The sequence below is a fragment of the Stigmatopora nigra genome, chromosome 21 (assembly GCF_051989575.1).
Source record: "Stigmatopora nigra isolate UIUO_SnigA chromosome 21, RoL_Snig_1.1, whole genome shotgun sequence".
NCBI lineage: Eukaryota > Metazoa > Chordata > Actinopteri > Syngnathiformes > Syngnathidae > Stigmatopora > Stigmatopora nigra.
The window spans coordinates 468,593-481,544 of record NC_135528.1 but is presented as its reverse complement, the minus strand read 5'-3'; the positions used below and the strand labels follow the sequence as shown (position 1 = coordinate 481,544).

The window sequence follows — 12,952 nt, the reverse complement described above, 5'->3', positions numbered from 1 at the left end:
TCGAGAAGATTTGACAGACCTACAATAGTTTTGAGAACTGAGACAAATTGTTATGAGACTCTGAATAATGTTTAGACTTCTGTTCTACATGTTGTTTAAATCTTATGAATATATTAGCAAATGAGACACCGGGGTCTTCAGAATCGTCTCACCGGAGGCACGTGTGGATGGATTCTTTTCTTGCAAGAATAAGAGGATATGATCTCAGATGCCTCCATTATTAAAGGGTGAACTTGGGAATACTTATATCAACAGATCACTAGGCAAAGAAGAATTAAGGCTATAAATATAATTAAACATGCCATAAACATATGATTTGCTGAGGAGTGTTTGGTAAATAAAAGTGTTCCAAACGTACTGTTAAGTGTGAGGAGGACTACTGAAAGTGTGAGGACTATTGCAAGAGTGAGGAGGGCAACTGAAAGACTATTTTGCGTCCTGAGAAAGGCTACTAAAGTGTGAGTATTTTGAGTGCGAAGAGTTGAGCTAAGACTTGAGGTGCAATCGCTCAGTTAGAAAGTGTTGTAATTGTTTTCCCTTCCAGGAACTAATTGACTGTTGGGTGGGGCAGCCCGGCGAGTATATCAGGGGGTGTAACAAATCGCACCTCCCTTCACGGAAATATTTGGTACAAGAGAGGAGTATGCATTTGTATCATTTTTTTCTGTGACCATTGCATTCTTTTGAACTGTTGAGATTAACCCGGTGAATCCACAACAACCATTGACTAAGACGTTTGAACTTAAATCATTCTGTCTCAACAGTCTATCAGTTTGATATGAACAGACGGTCTGCATTAGATCTTGATTTATTGACATTAAACAAAGCAAGATGGTTTTGTCAATTGGCAAACTGAATATTTATTGGATTTATTGGTCTTTCAAGGTTGAGAGTTAGTATACCAAAAGGAGGCCAGGGGCTGAGCCGATATCTGGGAAGACCTTGGCCACTGCATTTAAGACCATTTTAATGGTCTGAAATTCGGCTAACCAAGGTTGATGACATATCCAAAAGAGTTGAAGAAATTGAAGCCCTTATCCAGTACAAAGGTGGTATAGTCACTGTGGTTGACATATACAAATTTAGTCTAAAATAGGTCTATCAAAGTGTCAATAGCCCGGAACAACGTCTCGTGTGTAAAAATGTGTTGAGAATCAGTCCCCCTCGAGGTTTAAACGCTTAAATGTATGCATGTCAAAATATGACATTGCTGGCCTGCTTAAAAAAATGAGGAAAAATGTATACCTGCAGCTAAAACAAAATAACTTAATTTTTTTTAAATGATACATGTAGTTACAAAGAGACAAAAATAAAACTGAGGGTTTTGATTTAAAAAAAGAGTAAGACATATCTCATTTTGGTTGTCTGATTTGGTTCTAAGTGGATTCAAATGTGTATGGGACAGTCCTATGTCTACATTATTTTCTTTCTTCTGTGCCCCAGTGTTCTCACTGCTGTGATATAATGTGTATGTGATGTGTTTATTTGGTGCTATCAAACTGGGCCGGGAGTCTTTCCTTCTATCATTATAGTTGTTGTTTCTCTTTTATCGTGCTTAAGTCTGTGTGTCTTGGGAAAATTATGGAACATTCCGGGGGCGAAGGAGTGAAATGTATGACGGAAGAACATTGTCATAATTTTTTTACAAATCTATCTAATTACGAAAGCAATCTATCTAATTACGAAAGCTCTTTTAGGTTGTGAATATTAATTATATTGGCATTACAGCAGATAGACCGTGAGTTGGGTTAGATTATGTTTAGGACTCTGGAGTGTGTCCAAGCAATGGATTGTTTGCCATCTAGTGTAATGGTGTTAGGATTTTTTTGACGTGTCTGGATGTTAATTTAGTGGGTTGATCAATTGGTTTGAGTTTGACTTGAAAAGGCGTCAAAACGGAAAATCGGTGGAATTCGGCTAGTGATTTTGCTGTCATATATATATATATATATATATATATATATATATATATATATATATATATATATATATATATATATATATATATATATATATATATATATATATATATATATATATATATATATATATATATATATATATATATATATATATATATATATATATATATATACATATATATATATATATATATATATATATATATATATATATATATATATATATATATATATATATATATATATATATATATATATATATATATATATATATATATATATATATATATATATATATATATTATATATATATATATATATATATATATATATATATATATATATATATATATATATATATATATATATATATATATATATATATATATATATATATATATATATATATATATATATATATATATATATATATATATATATATATATATATGTATGTATGTATGTATGTATGTATGTATGTATGTATGTATGTATGTATGTATGTATGTATGTATGTATGTATGTATATATATATATATATATATATATATATATATATATATATATATATATATATATATATATATATATATATATATATATATATATATATATATATATATATATATATATATATATATATATATATATATATATATATATATATATATATATATATATATATATATATATATATATATATACACATATATATATACACATATATATATAATATATACACATATATATATATATATATATCAGCAACGCGCTTATTTATTTAGATATTTATTCATGTATATATTAACTTACTTATTACCTATCTATATATGTCTAAAATGCCTTTCCTATTTCTGCATCCTCACCTTCTTGCTACTGTGACAACGAAATTTCCCGAATATGGGATTAATGAAGTTATTCAATCCAATCCAATCCAATGATCCGCCAAGGACTGACAAATAGACAGACATGGGTTGATCAGAACAATCAGAAACACCTAGGTCACACAAGTGGCAGTGGGTCTGGTTCGGGTAAAATGACAGGTGAACTCAATGGTCAATCACAGGGGCAAGTCACATGGGAAAAACAACAACAAAAGCTTACAAAACCAACCCCTAACAAAACCTCCTACTTATGAGACGGATATGATGTTTTAAAAAAAAGAACGAAAGAATGAAACCCAAAACACCAGGGGGGAGGCCTGGAGAGGCCCCGGAGGAGGGGACAACAATTGTCCTCGAAACGTAGTTAGTCCGAGGATGTCTGGGCCAAGCACAATTAATGGGCCAAGCACAATTAATAGGCCAGGCGCCTTGCCCTAGACAAACTCTGGAGGGCAATGTTGCATGCCGCTTCCCCTTGGTCTTTTTAGGGTTGATGTCGTAGGCTATTTCGCCCGGAATGGACTCTGGGATGGTGACAGCAATGTCGTAGCCCAACTAGCCCTGGAAGCACAATGGGTCGCAGAAAGAGAAAGACAATGCAAAAGCTCATTAGAAAAGTCAGAGAAAAAAAACGGAACCTTTTTTTCTGTGTTAAATAAAGTTGACAAAATTTGATTTAATCTCTAATTTTTTTATGGACAAAAAGTCTAAGTCAATGACAAAACTTTTTCCCCATTTGTGATTTTCAAAAAACAAGTGAATGAAAGTGATATCTTAAAAAAGTCATCCATTTATTTCATAGTAACAACATAACAAATCAAAGAACAAAATTATGTGTAACCATAGCTATTACATTTCAATCAATTTTATAAAACCTTTGCTTCTGTTTTTTTCCCTTAATGCCCCCTCATTTTTTTTCTGACCGAGTCACTTGACAGAACTCTGTTCTGTTGTCGTCTCAAAGTCCCCATGGCAACTATATCCGGCCAGTACAAAGACGTCACCTACGTCGTTTCCATTGTTCACGCATGCTGTTCGAAGCGGACGCGACGTTCTTAATGTAGGATTGAGCTAGAACAGTAAAAAAAGTAAGTGATTATATACTCTATCCCACAAAAAAATGTCTGCAGCTATCTCTGTCTGTGAATTACTTTTAACGAAATGATTAGCCTTCCCAAAATGTCTCAATTGGAATTAGCAGTTAGCCGGTTAAGCACCCTATCTCGGGTTCAGGACTGCACCTTAACCATGACCACAGCTGTTCGCTGGTCACTCCAACAGCATCCCACTCCGATCTGTAATCTGGCAATAATCATTCGCGCCCCTATGAGATTTGAGGTCCATTCTATTCTTTTTACTGTCGTAACTCAAACGACGACTGTATTGCTTGCTACGTTGTCGTTAGCCTACATAGCTTTTTAGACCCACACTCGAGCTGAGCGATAGGACAAAAATTGTAATAACATGTATATTAGTCGATATCGATAACTATCACATCTTTTCTTTCTTTCAAATTTAAAACTTAAAACTAAATAAATAAATAACTTTCCTCCTTATTTGATGATGAAAGTTTGATGTATTTAACAATGAAGAACATAATCCACGTTGATCAACATATATATGTAAACAAGTAAGATTGTATTATTGTTCTGTTGTGAAATAAAAATAAGACATTTTACACTAAAAGGTAAAGCAAAACCTCCAGAATTTTTGATAGGTGTCTTTATTTTTTTTATAAATTTGTCTTCAAACCAAAAGTTGCTGTGCAAAATGAAATAAATAAAATAATCAATTGAAAACAACATCACCTATGGCAAGCAGACTATTTTCAGCTTCACAAAAAGAAAGTGTACATTTACCTCGTGTCCATTTACAAAAAAATACAATAAGAAATCTAATTTAACCATATAATCTAATCTAATTAAATCAAATCGTGTAATCTAATCAGAGCTCAGTCAATTGTCTGAGGGTGTTACAGTTTTTGTTGTAAACCAGCAATCTTAAAAAAAGAAAGAAAAAATATAAGTGAATCCTGTTTGACTGTCTTGTGTTAGTGGAGCGTGGATTAAAGCGCCGTCAGGTGAAACCACTTGCTGCCTCTCTTCTCGATGCTCTGGATTATAACAGCTCAGATGACAGTGACTTTGAAGTTGGAGATGCCTCAGGTAATGTATTGGCTTTCATTATGATTTGGTTTGATTCTTTCCATTGAATGCAATTTTGTACATTGCTTTACCGTAGTATGTGTACTGTATTTACACGATCACCAAATTAAACAAAACGGTCTTCGGAAACTGGAGTAGACTACAAGGTGCAGATGCCCACATTCTATTGTTATTTTTAGATTAAAATGCCATGCAATTCATTAGCCTTTGAAAAACCCATTAGTAAAATGTATTTAATATTGATATCGACCATTTTTTTAATCGCGATAACATTTTTGTCATGTGTCGCAGCTCTGCATTAAAATTTTTCAAGTACAAAACACTTGGTAACAATTGATAAATTATTGTTCCAAGTGAAGCTGGGCTCTGCTGCTCATTATAACAACATTTCTAACCTAACCCAGTGCTCGCAACTCCCTGCTTGTAATATCTCTGGTCGCAAACCACTTTGAACGGCGCCTATGAGAGAGTTGCGACCAGTAATATTAAAAAGAGGGAATTGCGAGCCAGTATACCGCTCATGTTATTATGAGCAGCTAACGAGAAGTGATATACACTCCTCGTATTAGCGATCTCCATATTTCGTGCTGAGTGACAGAAAAAGTGAAAAAATGCAACGCTTCGCCCAGTGCTCGTAGATATCTGTTAAACACGAAAGAGATGTGTCAGAAAAGACCAGTACAAAGATAATCATTTTACTTGCTTTTTAATATTAAACGGCTTTCTGTAATCTTAGAAAATATCACATAATATGTTCCTCGAGTTTTAGCTTTTGTGATGCAGTACTGCCCTCCGCTGGATATATTTCTGAGTACTAAGTGCCTTGGATTGACCGGAAGGGCTTAGAGAACAATACCATGCCATAGTGCACACTTTTACTTTTAGGAAATATAAATTCTTTTTCTGGAGTAGGATTTCTACTATTTTCTAGATTTCTTCTGTTCTGAATGCCCTTGTTATTCTTAAATGAATGTTATTTGTAACGGGCCGTATATGGGCCGCAGGCCGAGGTTGAAAAACATGTTCACACACGACCGAGGGCGGGGCGAGTAGATGCGGCGCAATGTCCGGTTGGCTGGCTATCCGGTCGGCTGGCTATCCGGCCGGCTGGCTATCCGGCCGGCTGGCTATCCGGCCGACTGGCTATCCGGCCGGCTCGCTATCCGGCCGGCTGGCTATCCGGTCGGCTGGCTATCCAGTTGGCTAACTCTCCGTTCGACTAACTCTCCGTTCGGGCAAATGCCCCCTCGGCTAACTCCGTTCGGGCAAATGCCCCCTCGGCGAACTGTCCTTCGGCCAGACGTCCGTCGGCGAAATGTCTTCAGGCGAATCGTCCGAGTACCATATTAATACATTAAACATTAGTATATTAAATGGGGGCTACCGTATTTTTGACTATTAAGCGTGCCGTATTTTTAGCCGCAATGTCAATAACGAGTGCTATTTCTGTATTTCAGACACATAAAGGCTGCGCTGTTCCTTTAAGACGCAGCCAACCATGGCATATATATATATATATATATATATATATATATATATATATATATATATATATATATATATATATATATATATATATATATATATATATATATATATATATATATATATATATATATATATATATATATATATATATATATATATATATATATATAAATATATATATATATAAATATATATATATATATATAAATATATATATATATATAAATATATATATATATATATATATATATATATATATATATATATATATATATATATATATATATATATATATATATATATATATATATATATATATATATATATATATATATATATAAATATATCTATATATATATATATATATATATATATATATATATAAAAATATAAATATATATATATATATTATTTATGAATATTGAACCGTATTAGCGCTACGGAAGCAGCCCCAGACGCTATTTCCGGTGCGCAGTGTGACTGCTGGGCTATAAAGTCCTTTTGTCAATACACCCAGGTTGACGGCTGTGATAACTTTGCACTAATATAATCAATATACTAGAACGGCAAACACACTAATTTGGTGCTACATGCACCAAATGCACGCTACACCCGCGTGCTAAAAACGCGTTTTTAAGAAGGCAACGCAAGCAAGACTGAGTTTAGTTGTACTTTATTTAGCCATTTTACAATGTACTCACGTCATCATCACCCACAAAACCATCAAAGTCCTCATTTTCTGTGTCCAAATTGAACTATTGTCCACCAAAAACGCTGAGCCTAATACGTTCGACCAGGTGGCCACAATCCATAGTAGCTAGCTAGTAGCTAGCGCAACTATTCCAAGGCTGTCGTTCATGCTTCGTAACTGTGTTGATGCCGGTCGCTAGGCCACAATCCATTCGCAAATAGTAGCTAGCTAGTGTTGATGCCGGTCGCTAGGCCACAATCCATTCGCAAATAGTAGCTAGCTAGTGTTGATGCCGATCGCCAGGCCACAATCCTTAGGGTGTATTGACAAAAGAAATACTGCATATCCCAGCATTCAATGGCAGTACTTTGTCTACGGGAAAATAGTAGAGTTGGGGGCTGCTTGCCGTAGTTGTCCTATCGACTGAGTGTTATTTTATTTTATCGTGATAACAATTTTAGTTTTGGTCCATATATAAAGCGCAATGGATTATAAGGCGCCCTGTCTATTTTGGAGAAAATTTAAGACTTATGTGCGCCTTTTAGTTGTGAAAATATGGTATATTATACAGCATAATACGGTACAGTGTTCGCTCGCTACTTCGCGGTTCAGCCACCGCGGACTCAGACCTTGGCGGATTTTTTTTTGGAAAAAAAAATACAAATATTACATTGAGAGAACATATTTTACAGTTTTTTGTTATAACACGAATTTCACTCTCTTTACCCATATTCTATATGGTGTACTGTATACAGGGGAGTAAAAAATGGAATTAAATTCACACGTAGCACTACTGAAGGCCCAGGTGTGAAATGCACAGCCCGCCATTGATATACATATATACATATATACAGTGTTCCCTCGCTAATTCGCGGTTCAGCTATCGAGGACTCAGAGCTTCGCTGATTTTTTTGGGATTTTTTTTTAAAAAAAAATACAAATATTACATTAAAACAACATATTTTAGTTTTTTTTGTTATAACATGAATTTCACTCTCTCTACCCGTATTCTATATGGTGTACTGTATACAGGGGGTAAACGAAAATAAAAAAAATCTATATATATTTTTGGAATTTATGGAAATTAAGCATTTTTGAAGGGGAATCCCTACTTCGCGAAAATTCACTTATCGCGGGTGGTCCCGGTCCCCATTAACCGCGATGACCGAGGGAACACCAATTACTTTTGTAAGTAGAGGCATGACTTTATTGAGATGTGCTGACATGGTAAGCACTGCTCGTAAACACTGACTGAACACATCTAGCTACTGGCCAGTCAGAACACGTTTACGGTAAGATGGCGATGCCCTGAGCGAACAGTAGTAGGCACCAAGTTTTTTCACGTCTTATGCTAGGTACGTTTTTTTCCTTGAATTTAATTCATAGATGTCAAAATATTGTTTTGCATTTTATCTGTTTACCTTTTCTCTAATTTGAAATAACTGACCGCATAGTCTGCATTGTCTTGCCTTAGGGCATTTAGTCTTTGGTACCTTCCAGTCTCTTGCTTGTCAAGTCTAGTTTATGTGCATATAAGCCGTACTTTAGATTCAGTCATCATTTGTGGGACAAATACGGTTCAAAGGCGAGAATATATGGTAATCGAGTGTATGCGGGTGAGTGTGGTGCACTAATATAAAATTTTATCTAAAGGTGGTTCACAAAATAAAGCCTTAAGGACAAACTTATTGGGGTAAACATGAAGAGAAGAGGAAGCACACCAATATAGTACACCAAAAAACAACACTTGATGGACACATGGGGTTTAAATAGACCGATATAGGTTGACAAGACAGTTCAAAACACCTGGGTAAGACGAGGGAATGTGAGCAGGAAAGGCACAGCACGTGTAACTAATTGGTAATCACAGGACAAACGACAAAACGCCCAAACTACAAAACAGCACTAATGGGACACGTCTGCATAAAAAAGGCTATGATATGCACGATGACAGCGTGTCGTGTGTCAGCTGGTCAAATCCTGGATTTTTGCTCAAAATCTTGAGCAAAAAAAAATATCAAAATTTTCGTTCGAGCTCCCTTTGTTCGAAGTCTAGGACGTTCGAAAACCGATGAACCACTGTATTTTAATTCTAATGAGTATTATTAGGGCGCGAGCAACCTTCGTGCAAAGGGCACTATTGTAATTCTTAGGTTTGTTAGGGTCCGAGCACTCTTCGTGCAAAGGGCCCTATTGTAATTCTAAGGTTTTATCATTAGGTTTTAATCTTTTTTTTTACCTTCGTTCTGGCCGGGTTAGAACGGGTCCTGCCAACGAGAAGTAGTCTTGTAGTATTAGCGATCGCTCCGCTGCTCATTATATTAACAGTTCTAACCTAACCCAGTGCTCGCAACTCCCCACTTGTAATATCTCTGGTCGCAACCGGTTTGAACGGCGCCTATGAGAGAGAGTTGCGACCAGAAATATTAAAAAGAGGGAATTACAAGCCAGTATACCGCTGATGTTCTTATGAGCAGCGAACGAGAAGTAATATATTACTCCTCTTATTAGATAATAACAACAGGAAATGCAACAGCTGAGCTTTCCCACGTATTGATTGTGAGTAATTAAGTTTTATTCTGAGAAAGAGTGCAATTGCTAATCAGTGTTGTGTGTCACAAGTATACTTTATTACCCAGAAAGCCCGATTTTTGCCCACGCATGCGCGTTGTGCGTTTCTTGATCGAAACTCGTCTGAATAAATTATTCGGTGCTCGTAGATTTTGTTATACACGAAAGAGATGTAGCAAAGAAAGACGCTACAATGATAAACAGCCTCATGTCATGGCCACCTGGCTTGGTTATCATCACGAAATTTTAATCGTATCTCAGGCAAATTATACGATCAAAATTTCCGTCGTAAGACAAGAATGTTGTATGACGAGCGCTTGTATGACGAGGTACGACTGTACAGGATTTATGATTATCTATTTCTTGACTTAGCATGACAATTTTATTCTTTCAATGTAACTTGAAGTGACCTTTTCGCCCCTTTTGTGTCCTGTTAGGATCGGATGGAACTGGTAAAGGCAGTGATGAGGAAGGTTCTAAACGAAGTGCTACTGGCTCTGCAAGTGACTCAGACTCAGCATGTTCAATAGATGATGGAATCGAAGAGCCAACAGATCCTACTGCTGCGGATTCCTCACCAGAAGATGAAGAAACGACAAAAGAGCAGCTCTTGTTGGACGCTACTACTAAAGATGCCCCTGTTTCAAGTCAACCCAAAGGCAGGCGAAAGAGCAAGAAGGTTTCAGAGACCTCAGATTCCATTGGAGAAGCGGACATTGTTTCTACCTTGTTGTCTGGACCTGCCACTGATAATGTAGTAAACATGGCTGAGCCCAAAAAATGGAACTTTCGCAGAAACCGTCCCATGCTTCACTTTACAACCATTGAGGATCTAAATGAGATGGATGACTATGATAGTGAAGAAGACAATGACTGGAGACCCTCAGTTGGAAAGAAAAAAGGCAAGGCAACCACCCAGAAAGGGGGTGTGGAGGAAGATGATCCCAGTGCAGATAATGATGAGTACGATGATGATGACAAGGATGATGATGATGATGACAAGGATGAGGATGAGGATGATGATGATGATGATGATGATGATGATGGCATTGGTGATGATGATGAGGAAGAAGACAGTAGTAATGAAAGTGAGGACGTGGAGAAACCCAAGAAGTCTAAGAATACCAACACTTTTGATGATGAATTAACAAATGACAGCATGTCTCAAGGAAAGGGAAATGGGGTAAGCAATCAGTCCTTGGAAAAACGAAAACTGCTTCTAAATACATACATGCTTAACCGTTATGCCAATGTTATTAAATAAATCATTAATTTATTTGGTGTTAATTTTAGGGTTGTTAATTACTTGCACATTTTTGGATGACAAAAGTGGCCGTCGCACGAAATTCCAAGGCTGTCTTCCATGCTTCGCAACTGTTTTGATGCCGATCGCCAGGGGGTGTATTGACAAAAAAATCTATATCCCACTAGTCACTGCGCAATACTTTTGCCATGGGAAAATAGTAGTCGGGGGCTGCTTGCCGTAGTTGTCCTATTGACTGATTTATTTTATCGTGATAACAATTTTAGTATTGGTCCATATATAAAGCACACTGGATTATAAGGCGCCGTGTCTATTTTGGAGAAAATTTAGGGCTTATGTGCGCCTCATAGTCGTATATATTGTTTCTAGGGCAAACAGGTCCACTGAGGATGCTATCGCCATTGCTCTACACACAGCACTGAGCTACTTGGAGGATCATGGGAATTGCGTGAGGATGCTTTTCATTGACTATAGCTCAGCCTTCAACACTATAATACCGGACATTCTAACTGAAGAACTCTCCCACGTTGGACTATCCTCTTCCATCTGCTGCTGAATAAAGAACTTTTTAACCAACCGACCACAAACTGTTAGACTTGGTCCCCATTGCGCTTCCTCCATTACACTGAGCACTGGCTCCCCTCAAGACTGTGTACTGAGTCCTCTTCTGTACTTCCTGTACAGAAACCCACCAGTCTGACTCCATCATCAAATTTGCCGATGACCCCACTGTGGTCAGACTCATCTCAGAAGGGGATGAGTTGGCCTAAAGAGATGGTCAATAAATTGTCTTCGTGGTGCTTGGTGAACAATCTCACACTGAACACCACGAAAACTAAAGAAATAATCCTGGACTTTTGCGAACACAGCACTCCTCATACATGGAGTATGTGTAAGCAGTGTCCAGTCCTTTAAATTCCTGGGGGTCCACTTCACAGATAAGCTCTTCTGGTCTACAAACACCTCGGCAGTAGCAAAGAATGTCCAGAAACGACTCCATTTCCTGAGGCTACTCAGGAGGAACAACAAAGCTTCTAGTAACCTTCTATAGAGCCACTGTGGAGAGCATCCTGGCATTCCGCATCACAGTGTGGTACGCTGGAAGCACGGCAGCAGACAAGAAGGTGAGAGTGATCAACACTGCCCAGAAGATCGTCGGCTGCTCTCTGCCCTCACTGGAAGACAATGCCAGCCCTCGTCACCTGAGCAGAGCCAGGAACATCATCGGGGACCCATAACACCCTGGTAACAATCTGTTCCAGCTGCTGCCCTCTGGAAGACGCTATATGTCTCACAAAGTACGGACAAATAGGCTTAGGTTTTTTTTATTTAAGGTTTATATAAGTGCATTTGTATGTTTAAGGCTTGTATAAGTAACCAGCATTGGTTTGTACTGAAAAAACATTAAATAAACATTTAATAAATGTATACATACATTAGAGAGAGAGAGAGAGAGAGAGAGAGAGAGATTTACTAGAAACTGGCTGAAAGAAGCTATTTAATGACGATTGCACAATTTTCTTTTTTACATCATAAATGATACGGTAGCACTGTATGGCATCATTCAATTGATTTGCAACCTTTGTGCAACTTTCAATATTGTTTCTGAACTGATACTATTAATCAGTTGGTGATCGGCAACGTTTGAATTTTGTCTGTTGATCGTTTCCCTTTTTGTCTTTTCCACACATGTCGCCATGACACCAAACATTTTGCTTCTATATCATTCCTGGCATACCAAACCTCAATAGCCCCGCAAAAACAAGTTAAACCAGTAAAATAAATGAGTGTGAGTGAGAGTGAGTGAGAGAGTGAGCGAGAGAGTGTGAGTGAGTGTGTGTGTGTGAGTGAGAGTGTGTGAGTGTGTGAGAGTGAGTGAGAGAGTGAGAGTGTGCGAGTAAGAGTGTGCGAGAGTGAGAGTGCGCGAGTGAGAGTGTGCGCGAGTGAGTGAGTGAGCGAGCGAGCGA

At 37.0% G+C, this 12,952-nt stretch overlaps 1 protein-coding gene across 5 annotated transcripts in view; it reads left to right on the top strand.

The window, feature by feature from the left end:
• Positions 1-3,731: 3,731 nt before the first annotated feature.
• phf14 (PHD finger protein 14) overlaps positions 3,732-12,952 on the top strand; it is a 59,250-nt gene continuing 50,029 nt past the window's right edge. For all 5 annotated transcript variants that reach the window (XM_077743005.1, XM_077743002.1, XM_077743004.1 and 2 more), the window contains exons 1-3: positions 3,732-3,894; positions 4,861-4,971; positions 10,159-10,904. In XM_077743005.1, the coding sequence (XP_077599131.1) occupies position 3,894; positions 4,861-4,971; positions 10,159-10,904 (858 nt within the window). In that variant the 5' untranslated portion in view covers positions 3,732-3,893. The remainder of the gene's footprint in view (positions 3,895-4,860; positions 4,972-10,158; positions 10,905-12,952) is intronic.